Source organism: Plectropomus leopardus, chromosome 10 (genome assembly GCF_008729295.1).
Source record: "Plectropomus leopardus isolate mb chromosome 10, YSFRI_Pleo_2.0, whole genome shotgun sequence".
In the NCBI taxonomy this organism is placed as follows: domain Eukaryota; kingdom Metazoa; phylum Chordata; class Actinopteri; order Perciformes; family Serranidae; genus Plectropomus; species Plectropomus leopardus.
The window spans coordinates 17172578-17193494 of NC_056472.1; the positions used below are offsets into that span (position 1 = coordinate 17172578).

Below are 20917 nucleotides of genomic sequence, written 5' to 3' on the forward strand. Positions count from 1 at the left end.
CAAGAGTCTAGACATCCCAACCCTAACTGTGAACATGCAAAACAGCGAGGCAAGGGCAAGGTGGTGGGGGCCAGGTGTGTCTTGGATTTGGGCCATAGTCTATGAGACAAGGTTTTTGGTGGTGCTTTATCATTATGTTACTTCTGCTGGAGAGAGTGGACATTAGAGCCACACAAGCAGAGCAGTTCCCTGTGAATGTAAGTGCCGTCTCCATGGTTACTGTGATAGTATAATTTTTTTTCAACATTTGCATAATTATCACCAATTATTTGATGTCAAATAGTGGGTGTTTGGCCTAAGGCACCAAAATGGTGCTCACATGGGTGGCTATCAAAAGCTATTTAAAAGCGAAGCTTTTAAATATGAATCCTGCTCTGCAGATTGTTTTAGATTCACTAATCAGCTCAGCAGATGCCTGAGTCATGCAGAAAATATTTCATGCTGAATCACAAAGACAGATTTTATATAAAACATCCAGCATTTTACATTTTATGTAATGGTGCAATGAAATTTTATATTTGAGCTTTTACCAAAATGTATAAATGAAAACTTTCACCAAACATTTTATAATTATCAGTGCAAACTGCTTAGAACATCACAAGATACGTCTAATAATTTTAATTACAGAATTTAATTAGTTTTACTTCCATAAAAAAATGGTATCATTATGCATTAACTTTCACTGCGGCTAACGCTGATGGAAGGTACTGTTAATCATTGGTGAAGAGTTTCTAATGAATGGCCAGGCAAGGTAGCATGCTGTGTAAACGGCTGATGTCTTTATCAGTGAACACAGAGGTGCATTCATCAGCGAGTAACCCTGATCCAAATGTACACATGCTTTCACCTGAAAAGCATTCATGTCCGCCTACGTCATGTAGTTCACCTTTTATGTTGCAACATGCAAAACTAAAGAGTGTGACCTTAAGAGTTACTTCTCTGCAGGATTATTGTTTCTAACTGGCATCAGCTGCTAAACTAAAAATATCAGTGGTTTCAGCAAAGTTTTGGTTGCTGTCCAGACAAAATTAGAAGTCAACCTAATTGGGGGAGTTACTGGAGAACAACTTTTCTCAAATGTGCATTTAGAATGAGTTTAGAGTTAAATTTTGATCTGATTTTGTACTTTCTGAAAGACACAAGCACCCGAAGAAACACCCTGTTGGCTTAGTTTGTTAGTTAGGTAGATATTGATCTTTAACTTTACCCTAAGGTACTTTAAAGCTCATCACCCTAATAAAATTTACTGAATGGTTAATTTAATTCAGGCCACTTTAAGTAGTGGTGACACAGCCAACATTAAATTATTTCCACACCTCCCACACAATACAGCATTGTTAGCTTAGAAAAAAAAGGCAGAGCAAACAGACAAAACTTTTAGCCTCCTCCAACTCAAGACAGTCAAAACTGTGGTCTAGTGTCTGAAATTGGTTGGTTCTACAAACTCTCCCACATAATAAAGGTGTAACCAGAATAGGCAGGCTACATGGTTAGAAACCTTGGACACAACTTCCCTCTCCCTCCCAAAGAAAGAAGAGTTGAATCTCACTAAATTCTACCTCCCAGCTCCCTTATAGTCAAGATAGCTTTAAGGAACAAAAACAAGGATTTAGTCATCTCCTTTCGAGCCTAACTTCAGTGAATCAAAACAAATCTGGTATGAAAGTAATCTGCAGGTGCTCTTATTCAAAATGAGACCAAACTTTTCTAAATAAGTCAGTTTTTGGGTAAAAACAAATGTCCTAAACTTGTTTATAGCCTTGCTATAAGCCTGAAATGCCTTTTGTTGTGTGATTTCACTCGTGGCCCCCACTGGCTGGTTAAGAGGAAGGAAGAGTCAGTTGATGATGGTATATAACAGAGCAGTGAATAATTTTTAATTTTTTTTATTGTAAATCACAGCAAACCACGAGAGGTCCTTAAGCATAGTCATCAATGTGTATTAAAAATATAAGGGTGATGGGTCCAGTAGTATGCGAGATAAGCTGCAGACAGACAGATATACACATGCAAGCATGATGTAATCTAAAATACCTTAAATTTACAAACTGCACAATTATGATCAAAATATACTAAGACATTTAAAAAGCTGGAAAAATAAACATTATTGCCCTCTGGTGGACAAATAATAAAACATTTATAAATTAATTCAATTATACGTATCAATGGACTTCTGTACTAGGGTATACTGATAAATATGTGATAAGCTTAGATTGGCCAGTCATGTCCGTCCACAAAATTAACAGTCAGGCAATGTTGCTACAGTATGCAAAAGCAAGCCTCATTCAGCATACTTTGATGCCCACCAGATGTTGTTTTGTACAGCTGCATCTCAGAGGTGAGGGGTAAAGTGGGGGGTAAAGCAACAGAAAAAAAATAGTATGAGTATATCCAAACATCGACTGTGAAACCCCACATATAGTCTTGTTGAAGATAAACTCCTCTTTTAGACTGGCTTATCTCAAGGACAGGACAGTGTGAGCCATTTTGCCAATTAGACTGCTCTGGTTTAACCTTGAACTGCTCTCCCACAGCTGCAGCTCTATCACAGCCTCCAGCCTCTAAGAAGCTATTGAGGAATGTCCTCCCAATATAACATCATTGCAAAAACTCACAGTCTCAAACTTGTGTGGGACTTTCTTTCTAATGGCTGAACCAGGTGCTATTTACACCAAAAGCTAATGGCTAATGGCTCCCAAATATTATTGGTCACTGTTGCTCTGAGTGCTGAAACAGAACTGGACCAAAACGTTGCAGACAGAATGCTATTTGCTTTACTGAGCCTTCAGCGTGCACATATGACGAGAATTACAACTATTATCAGGCTACACAGATACGCATACTGGAAAGCTAAGCTACTTTACACAATAACAAAACTGACTTTGCTTAAAAGTGTTACGATTCTACAAAGAAATAAGAACTATTTGGCCAATTTTCTTTTCTGCTTAGTTTGTTGGGACTGGATTTGCACACCATATTTAACTCAAATATGGGACAGAGAAGATATTTGAGACGGCTTTACGAAAATGAAACAAGTTTTCATCACTAGTACAATGCAGCTCTCTAGAACATTGCAGCTCTGCAGCATATAAATATAGTTCACAAGAAGGTGCCATATTTGTAACACAGCACATATTTCGGTTTGCTAGATGGTTTACCTTTCCTTTCTGTGACAAGTGACTGCATTGTAAGTATGAAATGATAAGAGCAAGCCATCATAAAGCAAGAATATATAAATCTACAATAAACATTTGAGAAATGTTAAAGGTTTAAGAATTTACACTGTATTTCTGATGAAACAATGTTTGTGAACATGAACAGTCACAGGAACAACACCACAGTCAGATTTGTCCTACCAATGCAAAGTACTGCTCGACGTGTGAAGTTTCTGTCAGCATTTATGCTCCTTATCAAAGTAATAATTTTTTGTATATTTGCAGAGTCCAGTGAGAGCCTGCTCATTTGAGGTTTAAAACACCATCTTTTATAATCAAATGACACATTGCATCCATGTCAAAGATTAATTGCAAGAATGTGCTTCACAAAAACATAAGCCAGCCAACAGCAGTGTGGGCAAATTATTGTGAACAGAGTGTGAACATATTCATGAAGATAAAAAGTTTGAAAAGTTGTACACATTGTAAAAGAAAGCTCACATGGGGTTCATCCAGTGCAATCTAAAAAGACGGCTTAAATTTAGAACGATCGGCAAACATGAACAGAGGGCAGCCCTTCATTAGTAAAGAGGAGAAATGTTCAGGAGACAGTACAGAGGGTATCCATGCAAGTTTCCTACCCGCTTCTGCAGACAAAGTGGTGTGATGGCAGGCAACGTGACTCTTCTCGCATGGAAATTCATGCTTCTGCCTTAGGTGCACAATTAACTATGTGAAAAATATCCGTACATAGCAACAGAAAATAAGGATAAAGTACAAAGAGTAGAACTAGGGATTATTAATAATACAGCACTTAACACAGAAGAGTTTTCTCTATTTAGTAACCATTTTGGAAGCGATAGAAAAACTGTTGCTGTGACATCCTTCACAATACAAGTGTGAGAAACTAAGTCGTGTCACCTCCTCAACAAACACAAACTCCTCCTTTGTCCTTGAGACTGTAGAAGCTTGTTTCCTTTTCTCTCCTTTTAGAAAGGCAGTTCCAAAAAACAAAACTGAAAAAAATTAAGGCTTTCCCAAAACTATTGTAAAATACTTGGAATCAAAGTAATAAATTCTTCCCGGTGGCGATGGGAAAAACGCAACAAAATGAGCTTGAGAGCAAAACGAGCAACAAAGTAAGCTTTTCCCAAAAGTCTGTGGATCAGTGTGTGTTTTGCTTACTATTAACCAGACACCAGATGGCTATTTTTAGTCTCAAACATAAAATACACTTCCCTCAACACACATTCACAAGCATTTTTATGGAAACTTTACATTAATGTGTACTTTATGTGTGCAAATATTAAACATGGAGTTGGGCAAAAAGTAATCATTAAACAATCCACATTTTAATATGTGATTAGATAATGTAAAAACTACAGAGTGTATAAAGGGAAATTAAAAAATAAGGTTTATTCTTGCACTATAGTTTTCCTCTTTGAGCAACCACATTAGATCCTTTAGATCTACATCAAACTTCATCTTATTTATTCTCTTATTATTTATTCTCTTATTACATATGCTTTGAAATTGATACAATGCTTTGGCACCACTGTATCTTAATATGACCATGCCCTTTAAAGGTGCAGTTGGCAACTTTTATGAAAATAACTTTTTGTCATATTTGCAAAAAACTGTCACTACACCCATCAAGTATTACAGACCGTAAAAAAAAATTGTGTCTTTCAGCCTCGTCCTATTACCTCCATTGGCATTTGCTAGAAAATAATGTGACACACAGAAAAACAACCAATCACAGCCAAGGAGTTTTAAGCAGGGTTGTATATCATGTCAATCACTTTTCTTGTGCACGTTAGGTTTCAAACTCAAATGTTTTCAAAAACACATTTTAGTGTACAGCTTAGCTGTAAGGTGTTGGAAACAGTTGGCTGATGGGTTAAGCACCACCTACTGACTGAGCAAACTGTCTCATTTTACAGCTAAACAGTACACAAAAAATATGTTTCTGAAAACATTTGAGGTAAGAAATGGGCAATGCAGTGACAAAATCTTGATTAATATTTAATCAGTGCTTCCTAGTTTAACAGTTTGGCCTAAAGACTGTACATAAAGAAGGACAATGCATCTCCACTTACTCTCACTTTAAAAAATGAAGCCAAAATATCCCTGAGACGTCTCCTGCGAGCAGCAAGCAAGCGTCATGATTGACAACTGTGTTAAAGACTCCTCTGCTTTAATTGGCTGTTTTTGTTCTTGTCCTGTAAGGCCACTAGAAACATTATACAATTTTCACAGACTGTTACATACTGCTGTGTGGATATAGTGACAGACAAAATTCAATCAATCCTTAGTTAGCAAATAATATATGTTATACTTATGACCTACAGCTTTAAGAGACAGACAGAGAGAATAAGCGATACAACATAGCTCTTACTCCCCCAGCCTCAGTTCACAACCCACATCTGTTTTACACACACACACACACACACACACACACACACAAACTAAATTTTAAAGGTTGACAGGTATATTTTGTACCTGCTGTGGAGAGCAGATGCCATTTCAATAAAGCTGCACTTATAAGGGAGAGACAGTTGTGGACTACAAGCAGCCTAAAAGTCATGGTCTGATGACGACCACACACATACAAACTTAACAGCCTTGCTACTGTAATGCTGTATATTTAATTAATTGTGAGACGTGCAGTGTATACCTTTTCAGTAGTTTATATTTTTGTTTTTGGGTTGTCATGATTCCAGAATTTTAAACTTTGATACCAGAATTAGATACCATGGCAAAACACAAAAAAGTCCTGGGACACAAAACACTTTTTTTCTGCATTAACAGTGCTGGTACAGAAAAAGTCACTGGAGACATGCCTCAAGTCATGTTTGGGGTTTGGGAATGATTAAGAGAACAGATTTGCAGATAGTATCTGGTCTCATGATCTGATAGTATCACTTTAAATAATAAATCCAGTATGGGGATTTGGAGAGCAAGTACGGAATGAGAAAGAGAGAAGGATGGTGAATGTGGTGAAAACGGACCAATGAGAAAGTGAAGAAGAGAAGAGAATAAATAAATAAAGTAAATAAATGCTGCAGATTCTCAAGACTAACAGAAATTTCACGTCTTGTTTCCAAGCTGCTTAGCAGCGCGGTCGACTGCGCACCTTGAGAGTGTCTCCCCTGGTGCTTTTTACAACCACCGCCAGAACTGAAACCATGAAGATGGCTAATTAAAAAAGGAAAAAACAACAACAAAAAAAGGGTCAATAAATGATTGTCCCTTTTTATTGTCAAAGAAAATAGAAAGATTTTACATACGTTTTTGTTTTGTAAATGACAGTTTACTCTTGCTTTTTTATTTCACTAATAACATTACAAAAGGGATGTTGACTAACATATTCTGCAGCCCTAACAGCCACAAGTTGAGAACCAGTAGATTTTCTCCTGTCGTTTCATCTGTGCAACCTTGGGTTGAAAATCTGACTGTAAATTTGTTTTTTATAGCTTTGGTATTTTCAGTACCATCAAATTTCTAATTAACAGGGTCATACTGTTTTAAACACGTGGTATCAAAAAGTAGCATCGAAGTAGAGATAGTTTTGACAAGTCTAATTATTTGCGGTGCAAAGCTAGAAGTGTGTCCCGGAGAGGTAGAACAGCTTAGCTTGTCACCAAAAGCTCTTAAAGCTACAGTTAAAAAAAAAGCCTCTACTCTGCATTTTAATAATGTGCATGAGTCTATATTTCTTTATCTCTTTGCCTGCACCAATCACTGTCCTCTATTTCAACTCATGAGAACAGACAGAAGAAGAAGAACCTCCCACGACAGGCTTCATGTTTATCTGGAAACACAGCGCATTGACTTGTGAGAGCGCAGACAACCAGACGCTGCTAGTTATCACACAGCTAAAATGAATTGGTATTAATGGAGCCAGAATGATAACAGAGTCTCCACAACTCCCATAACAAAGCCAGCTCCAGACACATTGTCCTTGACCACAGTTGATTCAATCAAGACTCCTTGCAAGCTCTGTCAAAGTAACAAGACAGCAACCAGAGGTGCAGTGGTGCATGTATGTAACCAAGGAGTGTATACCACCCCGGGGCAGGGGGATTCACAGTATACCCATCTAAAAACAGTCGCAGATATCAGTATCCATCCTGCAGAGCAAGGACACAGCCAGTCACGGTACAATCTTATCTACTGAAAACTTTTGTTCCCTATTTAGCACCTAGCCTGGAGAGAGGTGAAATCAGTTCTCCAAAAGTGAAGCCAAAATATCTAGATCACCCCGTGGTGGCTGGCTGCAGTATAAGTCATAACCCCCCCCCCCCTAAATGATAGCAGATAGGAGTAGTACAAGTCAAATAATTCTTTTCCCAAAGTTGGTTTCTGTCATTTAAGGTATTCCTTATCACCCCGGAAGGGTTATACTACAGAGCAATATTAGTGCCTTAGCGAGGTCTGTTGAGTGTAAAGCCAGGGTTTGCTGTACTATGAAGGTGGATCTGTTTTAATCTGGCTAGATCACCATGGTAGCTTATGTGGCAAACTTAACCTGGTTCGGGAGCAGGTTATGTTATGAGTTTCAGCTTGAAATCAGCTGAAAAGCGTCTTTCACAGCTTCTTTGAGGAACGTCACTCTATAATCAGTGTCAGCATATGAGCCGAAAATGTTATAAATACACTTCAGAATGATGTTAATTTCATATTAAATGCAATATAATTCCTTCAAATCATACCATACTGTTAACACCTCTTATGTTTGGAATATGCTTCGTTCTGATTTGCTTAAGTCCATTTTTACACTGCCGTTCTATTACAGCTGATAGATTAGTCTGTTGGTATTTATCACAGATATTATTCAATCCGTAAAAATCATTTTACTTTGATTTGTCCAACAACTAAAGTGATTTAAACGTCTCCTTAATTATGGGGCAGTGTCCGACCTAAATATAGTTCTTGATTATGGTGTTAAAATCTGCTGCTTTAAGTTTTAAGTTTCAGAGCTGCACAATGAGCAGCTGACATGTTCGAAATAACAGAGTGATATAATTGCCTAAATAGATCGCCTATATTAACTTGTGCATTCACTATACATCATTTTCTGTCAGCGCTTGCCTTTAATAAAGTAACAGTGTTACTTTGTGCTGTAATACATTTTCATATTCTTCAAAGGCATTCAAAGGAGTCTAAAGCAGAGAGCCTGAGTTAAAGAAAGTTTATAAACTCCTTCTAGGTTCCTGTTAGCTCTGACTGAGGCTGCAGGGTTTGTCGAGCCAGCTCAGTTGAAAAGAGCCTGGCTCTGTTGAACTGGCTTTGTATTTCTGGCATAATTTTGGGGGTAGAGAACAGCCCAAAACACAAAATTAAACTTTATTAAAAGGAAAAAGACATCATGTTAACCAGGACATTGACAACAATCTCAAGTTACTACAGGGGGAATGATGAGTTAGATGCTATGTAAGATGACAGCATTACAACGGCAGCCATAGCCCTGTGAGAATTCAAAAGTTGATTGGTGCCACTCAAATTACTGTTACTTTAACAGATGCTGAGATTCAGACATTAAATCTTGAAAGCGTTGCAGAGCATGAAGTAGCATAGAATGGAAATACCTAAGCAAACTACCTCAAATGTACTTCTTTTTGAGTAAATGTATTTGAGTAAATGTCCTTTGATACACCAATCTCTGGCGCCATGAAATCCAAAGCATACTATGTTTGAAAGGTGTGCTGTGTCACTAAAAGTTAAAGAGACCAAGTTTCCGTGACATGAGGGATGCATTTTAATTTATACCATGCTATGTTTCACTGACTAAATCCAACTAAGTTGGCATTTCTAGGTGCATTCACACGGTATTTAGTGCTGCTGTCTGGTTCTGATAAGATCAGAAAAGAGTGTGAACTATTTATCAGTGTGTGTGTGTGTGTGTGTGTTTCAGAGAAAGAGAAAGAGAGAGAGAGGGAGGGAGAGATGCTACTTATGTTTGACATGAAGTCACATTCTGATTGATATCAAACTACTCTCACAGTTTAATCCCTGGTTGTTTCTGTTTACATATGACCCGGGTCTGCAGCTGTCATTCCACACATCACAGAGAAATCATAGAAAGTAAAACAAGTCACTGCAGTGTTTGCACTGACATTCATCGACACCAAGAGAAAGGAGTGGGTTCATCTTGTAGAATTAATGTGCTATATTTGGTCTTATCACTAAAGGTACAAATTTTGAAGGAAATAAAAAAAAAAACCAATCAGACAAATAAGAAACAACATTCATTCCATATGACTGAAAGAGGAAAGAGAGTGAGACATTATGAGAAAAAAAGGCTGCACCTGCACCAGATGACTCCTTTATATAACACATATTCTCTGTTAGGCAAAAGGAATACAAACTATGCACAGAGAATACAGAACACGACTCTTCCTGTCAGTGATAAACCTAATGTTGATTCAAGTTTAGAAAATTCAAATGATGCATAAGGTAAGGCTTCAGCAAATCTCTGATTGGTCTGTAAGCAGATTTCTGACAAATTATAAAAAGCTGAATGAAGATAACATGAATAATTGTTTTATATTTATAATAAAGTGTGAGCCTGAGGACCCTGTTACATCTGCTGTAGAGAAGACATTGAACATGGACATGGTGCATCTGAAATAACATCTCTAAAGGGGCAGGCATTTCCTCTGAGTCATAAGGCTGAACTGAACACTCAACACCGTCTGGACACGGGCTGCCTGTGTGCTTCTGGTTTCTGGTATGAATCCAAGCATGACTGCCCACTATATTCCTGGAGAGTGTAGGCTGTGCCAGAGAGTTGGACTTCCTCAGAAACTGTTTATTTTGCCATTGTATCATGAAGATATCGCCACTTCTTCCATGATGTTGCGCTCAAAGCCAGCTGCCCTCATCAACAGTATTAACATAGAACTGTCTTCACACTGGATACGTTTACATACATACTAATAATCCACTATTTTACAAACATGACAACATTCAGAATTTGATATGGCTCATAAAAACAGCATAGATATCGGAAAATGGGCCTTTTTCCAAATTTAGCATTTTCCAAATAAGATATGGGATATGCCAGTATTATCAGTATCAGTCGGGTTTAATATTACTATTTAGGCATGGAACTAACACATGGAATAATGTCTCATTTGAGGTTTTTACTGCAGTTTGTGACACAAGGCCTCTGTCATCCTTACAATTGGCTCTGTGCATTGTCATGGATACATTGTACCAACAGTTTGCAAGGCTGTTTGTTAAGGATGCATGCCCAAAATAAAAGACAATGTTTTTGGTCAGAAAAAACCTACCTAATGTTAAACATTATGAAAGACTTGGATATCAACAGGTTTTTTAATATGAGCAAATATTGCAGCACCAACCTTTACAAGAAGGTGGTTAAAAAAATAAACAGAAGAGGCTTTGTTTGCATGATACAACAAGTCCTTCACTGGTAGGAAAATAGGAAAAATTCCTATTTTGATGCAAAGAGGCAAGTTAACAAGCGGATCCAGCCATTTCACTTTTTTTAACCGGAGTATGCAGAGCTGCAAGTAAACAGGAGTTTTAGTGGAATATTCCTTTTCATTAGCCATGTAAACAGCTTGGTGTGAATATTGTCTTTTTTTAGAATAAAAAAAAAAGTGGACTATTTCGTACATGTTAATGTACTCAGTGACCAACTGGTTGCATGACAGGTTTCTCATTCCTATAAAGATTAATAGCATCATCATGTCATAATAAATTTTGTGTATTTGTGTACTCACTGGTGCGGTGGCTGGGCCAATAGTCTTAGAATCTGAATCCTTGGTATTGCCAGTGGGCACTTCTCCTGAGGTCAAACTCAAAAGTGCAGGAGGATTTTATTTCACAAAGTAATCTCTTATGTTACGGCTGTATCTGAAACAGCTGAGACAGGTTGGGACACAGACTTATTTGCCAAACCGATCTTGCATATCTATCTGTCTTAATCACAATCGTACCTGTAACAAAGCATCTTCATGTCAACACACTGACATTATATGCTTTCAGAAAGGTATTCATCCCAGGGCAGCTGACGGCAAATCTAGGTTTCTCGATGACAAAGTGTGGCAGTCATGACTCGGTGGTGTTGTTATGGAAATGTACCATTACACTGCAAACACAGGGCTAACAGGGGGCTTGGATAAACCAGTTTCTCACGAGTGAAATAGCTTTAAAGCCTGCGTAAAACAAAGTGATGTTGCGCAAAGGGTCTTGCCACAATTGTGTAAAGCCATTCAAATCAACTGCAGTAAAACTAAAACATCTGAATTGTTTAAGATGCCACATCAACAGATGCCACTGCCATTTTCCTTGCCTGCTCATTTTATAATCTAAGCCTGTCCTTAGTAGAAGATTATTATTTACAGATAATTGTAACTGATGGGAAAATTACTACCTAAAAAGACACACTGGGGAAGCTCAATGGACAATTTTCCTTTATAGAAGAGCTGCAAGGGTGGGTGAGGGGATGAGTGCTGCACAGTTGGAACAATGATGTCATTGGTTTCTTGAGTGCTACTGAAAGAAGGTCATAACCCTGTGACATGAGGATTGTGACACAAAAACAGCTGTTCACTCTGACATACTCCCTTTGTCTCCCCAGCTCCGCCGCTGAAAAGACTAAGTGAGAGGCTGTCAGGCCCATGAGGTGCAGGCACAGGCCTCATCAGCGAGATACATAAGGAGCACTTTAAGATTTGCTAACAAGGAAGCCACATTGTTGCCGAGTGAGGTCAACAGGGTGTCATATTGCTCCTTCACTGAGAAACTTGAGGATTATTGTCGCATTTGTCAAAGAAAATGCCAAATCCGTGCAAATCCCTGACCTGTATTCACAATAGGCTGCTGAGAGTGCAGGAGGATTGGCAATCACTCTGTATGAATTGAGTGAGGATGGCACAGAGTAGAAGGGCTCATTTGAGACTTTGTGCATCAAGTGGAGACACTCCGGTGTTAGATAATCAAGCAATCTTACCACAATGCATGAAGAAGAACAAATACCAGTTTGACTTCACTCTTAAACCAATCACACAAACTGCCTGCACAATGGAAGCTTCAGAAAAAAACACTACAAAAGACAACTTTCTGAACGCATTTTTTCATTTTCAGCATGAAAGCAACACATGAGCACAGAGAGATCTAATGCTGCTGATAGTCCTTGGTAACTGCTGAGCTCTGTAATTTCAAGCTTTCCTATGAGTCATTGCCTTGAGCTGCCCCCTGCTGCTACACATGCACACACAAATACACACATATATGCACACACACGCACCACAACGATACTGTAAAACCTGAAATCAACTTCAGCATACAGTATACAGATCCACATCCAGGAAATATCTAGTGGTTGACAAACCAGACTAATTTAACAGCCCTGGAAAATGTATAGACAAAATCCATTTTGAAACCCATGCACTTTTTGAAGCAGACCCATAATTGTTAGCTTTCCAACATAATGAATGTGCTCTCTTTTTAGAATTTGGCAGTAAGATCTGTATAAACGTACAAATCAACAGCAGATCACAGGGTCATATTAAGTAATATCTGGCTGAGTGTAATAATACATTTTCTCCTGACTTGCACTCATAAAGAGATGTAAATAAACTATTATTCATCAGGAGTTGTATCACCTACATCGTGTCTGTGCAAGTTGTTGCAGGCAAAAAAAGGAGATCAGAAGAGTGTAGGGGCAAGAAACAATAGCTGAAGAAAAAAAAAATTCAAAACCAAAAGCACAAGAGCTAAAAGCAATGCTTTAAACAGTTTGTTTATCTGCTTTAACATAAGCTGCAGAAGTTAACATGCTCATTTAACTAGCTTACTACCAACAGTGGTAACTCTAACTTTCAAAGCCAAGAACAAAGAATTAATCTAGATAGACATTTTTGGAGTTCTAGAGAGCCTGCTTTGTTCTGTCCGACCGTAGGAACTATAAATGATCATAACTCTGAGAACGCCTTTCTGGGGAACTTTTTTTAGCTCCTATGAGGAATGTAAATAAAGGGTTATTGCTCGAACACAGCAAATGCAGCAACGGCAACCATTGTTTGCCATTGTTTTTAAAAATTGTTAGCAGTGTAAACAACAAAAAAAGACAAACAACAGCCTGTGATAAAAATAAAAAGTCACAAAACACGCAAAAATGGACAAACATAGTCCCAGCTTTACCTAGCATATATGCGTAGTTGGTAATACAACGTGATTTTGACACGTCAAAGTGAAAGTAACATTGCTGTACCAGCTGCCAGCTGTCTTACAATGCGTCACTTAAGTGTTCCTATAAGCAGTGCAAACGAAAACACACAAAACGCCCTTGAAGGTATGTAGTTCTTGGGGAGCTCCATAGAGGGAAGTCAGAGAGTCCCAAGAACATTTTGGTCCGACAACGCCTGTTATGTGGGGTTAAGTCAAGTCCCTAATCAGGACCAACATATCCACTGTGTGGAAACCAAGAATGTGCTATAAACAATTTAGGGTGATGCTCACTGGTCTGTCCTGTTCTTTATTTGATTTTGGGAAGTACGCTGGTGCTTTTACAGGTATCTCCTTGTCAAACAATAAAGTCGGTTAACAGCAGTTGTAATTTCAGCTCGCATGAGAAGCCTTTTATTCTGTTTGAAAATAAAGATACATTATTTCCAAAGTTACTATAAATTTCGATAGGTAAATTTGACACAGTTATCATTGTCAACTGCCATGCTAGACTAGAAAGCTTGGCAAAGCAAAAGCACCTAAGAGGGGTGAGGCTTAGTAGACAGCAAGGCTATTCAAAGGAGGCTGGGACATGCTTTTTGACACCAATGGAGGTTGGGCTGTGACACATGTGCGATGTTACTGAGGCTGCGACGTTCGAGGATTACAGCAGACAGCCCTCGAAACAAAGGGATGGTGTCCGCTTAGGTGCTCTTTAGGTGTGCTCAGCCTGACAGACGTTTTTGGGTACACTTGAATGGATGGTAGTAAATATACAATAGGAAATTTTTATATATAAATAATTTGTTTATGTTCTTTTATTGAGGACCTTTTTACTAATTGTAGTACAGTCACTTTCACCCATATCTTTTTTTGTGCAAAATATATTCCCACCCATGCAGACGCCTCGGTGAAACGAATAAATCACCCCCACGTTCTATGACAGTGCGCCAGCTATTGAGCCTTTCAGCAGGTGCAGACCAGATTTCCCTGTGCATGTCTTTTTAACCTCCTTGGTGGGCGGTCAGTTGGTGATTAAAGTAAGAAAAAATGAACAACAAATTGTCAAAATTAAGTCAAGATCAAGACTGGAGTAAAAGCTTTTTCTGCAGCAGCAGGTACTGCCACACATTCAGCACATTGCAGATCACACACCCTGTGCTAAAACAAACAGACAAGAGTAGCTGTTCGGCACTAAGCCAGGTATTTCCTGGGTAAACTAGACGGTTATAATCAAATTTCACTTTAAATATCCACAGGTGCTATCAGACCTCACAGGTTGTGCTCAATTTTGTGATGTTTAGTGACACTGTATGTAGGTACAAACCTGTGCTCTCAAAAGTAGTAACACTGTACGTGTGGACTGTCTGAGTGTGCTGACAGCATTATTATTTCCTCACTGCAACACATTTACATACTCATATAACTGGTTCTACCATACATATGCCCTGAAGTTTCAGCATAATCAAAAACCAAACATGTAACTATGCATCTTTGTTAATCTAAGTGTGTCCTGCTTTTCTGGCACTTCATCCAATTAAATTTAGCATAACTATGCTGCCTGACGTAACACATGTGAAAGGTTACAAAAGAGCCCTTATTTTTTTTCCATATAATATGCCTCTTTGTCTCACAATCACACTCTAGGACTGTAAATGGGACACTCACCTGAGTTGCACTACTTTTGGTCCATGGTAATAAACATTCAGAGACAAGGGGGGAGAGGGTTGAGGCGATAAGCTCAGGAAAAGGGTTTGGAACAGGAGAAGAGAATGACTCCTCTCCCTCTTTAATGCTCCTGAAGGACAAAAACACAGAGAGAGAGAGAGAGAGAAAGGAATAGACGCTGCATAAAATCTTGCTTACTTACAAATTTCATATCCATAAAAACATGCTTTCATAGTGTCTTGGGATTGAGTATCACTAACATAAAGAGACAATTCACCCTAAAATGAAAAATACATGTTTTTCCTCTTACCTGTAGTGCAGTCTAGATTGTTTTGGTGTGAATTGCAGAGTACTGGAGATATCAGCCTTAGAGATATCTGCCTTCTCTGCAATTCAATGGAACCAGATGGCACTTGGCTTGTGTTGCTCAAAGCGCCAAAAAAAATCTACATTTTAAAAATTCAAAAGCAAGCTCTTTCCAGAAATCCTGACCCCATTACAAGATAATCCATAGACCTTTTTGTCAGATGTTAACGTTAAAATCTTGCGCTGTCAAAAGCATGATCCTTTTGTCCATGACTAGATGCATACGTCATTCTATGCAGTGATATGGTTAGGGGTGTTCAGTAGAAAGAAAATAGTTCCTACAAAAAACTGCTGATATCAAGGTTTGTGGATTATCTTGAGTAACCAGGTCATGATTTCTGTAAGGAAACAGTAGTGTTCAGTTTTTCAGATGTATTTTTTGGCACTTTGAGAACCACAAGCCGAGTGCCATTTAGTTCCATTATATTGGAGAGAAGGCAGATATTTCTGCGGCTGACATCTCCAACACTCAGCAACTCACAACAAAACAATCTAGACTGATAATAGAAATACAGAGGAAAAAAATGTTTTGGATTTTGGGGTGAACTGTCCCTTTAAAGTATCATACTGGTATACAGGGGCTTCAGTGAAATGTTGGATTAAGCAGTTACAGAATTTACACTTTGTGTGAGGTTGCAAGTAACTTATGGAGAAACTGCAGTTGAAAATGAAGCTTTAGAAGGATCATTACAAACAATAGATCACTTGTCTCCCTGTTTCGCCCGTCAGAGTTAGTCCAGACTGTAACATCGTAATGATGAATTAGACTTTATGCCAGCCTGATTTCGCAATCTGTAGCTTAGACAGCGGTTACAACATATTGCTGGTTCCTGTGTTGCGTATGTCCCATGTAGAGGAATGAGGATAAATGAAGCAAGTGATAAACAAACTGACAGAAACATGAGTCTGTGTCTGCATGGACTCCTCTTGCTCTCATCTACCAGACGGCACACCCCACTCACCATCAGACTTTTGATAAGATAATGAGAGCTGCCCCTGATTTTACCTTTATACTATAGCTAACAGAAACAAAAAAGTGCTCAAACTGCTGGCAAGAGGAGAGTTAGCTATAATACAATCAAAACATAGCATGATTTTAGAGTTTTTTTTGGCATTGTCTCAGATATCATAATTATGTGTCACTTATCACAGCCCCTGACAGATGCATCTGCCAATGTTGGGCAAAACAGTAGCCTGGATGGACGTTTTGCTCTTTACTCCTAAAATGCATTCAACATGTCCTACAAGTGAATGAACATCTAAATCAGTGTTGTAAACATATCATCCACAACATCATATTCAACTGTCATCATGATAAGGTAAGACAGAGCTAGATTTCAGCACACTTGCAGATGAGAGGGCCTAAGTTTGTGAACAAGGTGCCGTTCTCTGACTGACGCTTTCTGTACAGCTCTGTAAACACAGCAGTTACTGAGTTACTAATTATCTCCCACACACTAACAGGTGCTTGATTTGATTCCAGGTCTTTAACTGCACTGTTAAAAATAATACATTACACTCCATTGACAGCTGCGTTTGGGTCAAGCCAATTGTGTTTACAAGTACAAAGTCTACACCACAGCTTTCAAACAGAGCTCTGTGTGTCACTGCTGCAAACACAAAGACTGTACTATTCTTCAACAGGGCAGCTCACAGTGTTAAGTGTGGAGTAGAAAACACTAGTTTCAGTTTTGGTGCAGCTGAATTTATTTTATTGACTCTTGTAAACAGCCTGGTGTCACTCGTGGCAAGTGCAAAGAAAAATGAGTCATACCTGTTCCCCTTGCAGAGCGTAGTCCTGATCTTCTGGGCATTTGGTGTTGGTAAAGGAGCTCGCAAAGGGATGAGGGCTGGGCTGGGGAAGCCACTCACATTACCATTGCCACTCTGAAAAATCTCTGCTTTCTCTCCGAGGCTTCCAGAAGTGTGTATTCCGTCCAGTGTGTTATTCATATCACTCATGTGGGCCGGCTAAATCCAAGGCATCATCTGGAGCAGAGAGAAGAGACGAGCTGTTGGACTGGAGTGTGTGCAGAGCACAGTTAGAGCAAGCTGGCTGGCGGGGCTCCTCTGCTCACAGCTCAGCAGAGCACACGCACACACGCACACGCACACGCACACACACACACACACACACACACACACACACACAAACGTCTCTCTGGCTCATCTGCTGCCCACGAGGCTGGCCCAGTGGGGCAAAACGATCCCTCCTACCCAAACATGATCCACCACAATAAAGATATTTTTAACACAATGACTCCCAAAACAGCCATCCTTGCTCTGACACAGTAGCGCACTTGAGTCTGTTCTTGCTTTAATTTCCCTGCTTTTTTTAAAATATTTTTTTAATATAGTTCCCTTTGAAACCTGGAAGGCAGGAAATGTGCACACAAAGCACACTTACACAAAGGGGGTGTCTTTAGCTCAGTAATGGGTCCGCGAGGGCCGTCAGTACTATAAAACAAACTGTTCTTTTGTCATGGACTTCGCACGGGGATCCGAATTGCACTTTAAACTTAGTGCACAGCAGAAGGCATGGGGTTGTACAGAGTCGCCTGTCCAGCGGATTGGTTGTGTTGTGGGCTGTGTCATTCAGTGACAGGCTCCATGTGGGGGATGGTTGGGATGATAACATCTTTCTGAAAGGTAATGTGTAACAGAGTCTGACCAGGGGAGGACAGGCTACTGGAGATACAGACTAACAGGCAGCATAGGGTTAAAGCAATACCTCACTACATTAACAGAGGACAAGGCTAACTTGATTACTTTGGTAAATATGACAAGCTGGTGCAGTGGTCAAACCCCAGTTCTTTTTACCAACAACGGGAAGAAATACAGAGTAAGGAAAGACACGAAATTGGATATCAGAATAATAAAAGAGCGCACTTTTCATCTTTCTGATTGTGTATCTTGGGAAGGACAGCTTTACAGAGTGCTCCAGGAATTACATTTTTCTGTAAGCCGATATGGAAGTTAGTGTCGCCCTGTCAAAAAGCCTATCTCCCATTGGATTTATCATTCTTTATGATATGTACATATTTCAGTCAGCATAATAATCTTCACAAATGAACACAACTTTTAGGATTTTTTAGGCCTAAATTAAATCGCCAGAAGTAAAAAGCTAACGTTTACGCTGTAAATGACCCACATCACTGTCGCTTGACTTAATGTCACCACCACAACGGGGTTAAAAAGCCGAGTTTGGTGTGATGACTTTCTGTTGTCTCAATTAACTTGTTGGCAACCACAATTTTAAAGACACATTGAAGCTTCAAAATTAATGAGTGGAGTATTTACTGACATATTTTATATCACAGAACAAAACGCCAATGTCTCTTGAGCTTGTGTTAACCACAGACCTTATTTCAGGCATCTAACCAAAATCCCAGTCAAAAAACCCATTGACTTCCAGACGACGGAACTGGCAGTGATAAAATGCTTACTAACTTTCGGGATCCCTGAGGCACTATTCTCAAAGGAAAAAGTCTGTAACTTTGAAATCTCTTGCTGAGCGATATAAATCAGAGTAATATGACCTGTGCCTTTCTGTCCCTGTTAATCCGCTCTTCCTGACATGTACACCTACCAGCATCTGTCACAATAACACAGCTCTGCATGGCTTGACTTGCCTTTAAACCTAAGTACTATATGTGCACTTATACCGCATACCATGCACATGAGGAACCAGCTGATCACCAGAAAACTCTGCGATGTGCAAGTGCTTCATTGGCTTAAGAGGTAAAACCAGCAGTGTTAGTGTTAGTGCCTGAAGCAGTGGGAGATGGGGGCAGACAAATGGTTCAGCTGAGGTCCAACAGTGGACTGATACAAGGACAAGAAACCCCGGGCAGTATGAGAGGGCCAGAAATAACCCATAGCCTGGAACACATTCTTCTGGTATCAGTCAATGCAAACGCTAATTACATTGGTGTAGGATGAATGCCAAATCTATTTTAGGGGCTTAATAACAGTGATTCACGGAAGTGTTTGACACAATTTTTAAAAAAAGCATGAGAATACTTGCACCAAAAATTACTGCAAAGGAAAATTGTCAGTGTGACTGACAAACAGAAAACTGTGATTGTTCTTTCTTGCATTAGTTTTGTACAGCAAACTACTATAGAGTGCCCCATGAATGAAACCTAAAACCCAGAAATTCCTAAAAGCATCGCCAGTTCTTAAAAGTTGGCTTTACAGTCATTGTGGTGGCTTTATCCACTTAATGCCATTATTTACATCATGTACTTGCAAAATGGGACATTGTTTTTGCCCCCTTGTTTGCTTGTATGCACACATGCTATAATTCAATGCAGTGCAACAAAACAAAAAAAACAACAAAAAAATCCTAAAAGTTGTCAATTAATGGCTACTATAAATGGACCACGTTAATTATTTTATTGTGATATTTTAGATTTGTACAGCATTTTGTGTTACTTTTACACACTGGATTCTAGGTCACTTTACTTTTGGTACAAAACAAATAAAGGCGTCATAAAATGATTAACCAATATGTTATATTATTTTGTCTTTAAATGATGCACAGAATACCTTTTAACATTTTTTCCACCCTGTTAGAACTGTTCTATAATTAATAACAGGAGCAGTTTTGGCCCTCTTGGTCTTTTGCTAAGTGCCAAAAATGACATCATGGACACACACTAATTGGTCTAATGAGGCACTGGTGGCTGCCAATGACCCTTATCAGCTCTGCTTTCAGTGCCACAGCACCAACAGTGCCTCTACTCAGTTTGCTGGCCTGTCACAGTGCTGATTTCCAGGTTTTTAAGTGAAAAAAAAAAGAAGTAATTTCACTGTTGCTCTGAAATAAACTTCTGATTAAAAAAAATAAATAAATAAACAAAAGAAACAAACATGGGGTAGCACATAATTCATGCTCCGCTCCTGTCTAGGAGTCACCTCAACACTTTTGCTTATGCCATCTTGCAGGTCACCAACAACAGTGCATGGACAAGAAGATGGTGGAAACTGGATAATCCACCTTGCTATCCAGTTGGCAATGATGGCCAACGACCTGCGGCTGCTGGGTGTGTTCATACCACAGCTGTTACAAACGGCAAGACCTCTGTATTAGCTGAGAGGTTAGATCTAGTAAAGACACATAACTTTGCCGCCATATGCAGCGTTTCCATGAAAAACTTCAGGTATGATACCCTTAGAACCGTACATAACCCAAATGGACATATACCTAGACCCTAGACATGTTTAGGGGGGCAATTAATTTTGAATACGATTTTGGCTTCCCTCGATTTTCAAAACAAGATAATCGAGATAAAATGATTATGTGCAGCATAATGAGTCTAACAATCTTGCCTTTTATTTTGTAAACCCCAAAGTCCCGACGTTTCAGAGAGCCACAGCACACTGCCCCTCTGGTTGTTTTGAAATTTCTCATTTTGTTTCCAGACAGGGTGTGCAGCGAAAGAGAGAGCACGGGCGACAACGAGCACGTGCGGGGAGAGCAAACGTGTATGTGGCGGTGATGGTGACAGTGAGGCTGCAGT

The 20917-nt window shown here is 39.2% G+C and overlaps 1 protein-coding gene across 4 annotated transcripts in view; it reads right to left on the reverse strand.

The window, feature by feature from the left end:
- grb14 (growth factor receptor-bound protein 14) overlaps positions 1-20917 on the reverse strand; it is a 42934-nt gene that overhangs the window by 18298 nt on the left and 3719 nt on the right. For 3 of the 4 annotated variants that reach the window (XM_042495214.1, XM_042495216.1, XM_042495213.1), the window contains 2 exons: positions 17167-17381; positions 15027-15156 (listed from right to left, as the gene is read on the reverse strand). In XM_042495214.1, coding sequence (XP_042351148.1) covers positions 15027-15156; positions 17167-17354 — 318 coding nt within the window. In that variant the 5' untranslated portion in view covers positions 17355-17381. Of the gene's footprint in view, positions 1-15026; positions 15157-17166; positions 17382-17799; positions 17845-20917 lie in introns of those variants that run through there. The other variant, XM_042495215.1, reaches the window with a different exon arrangement.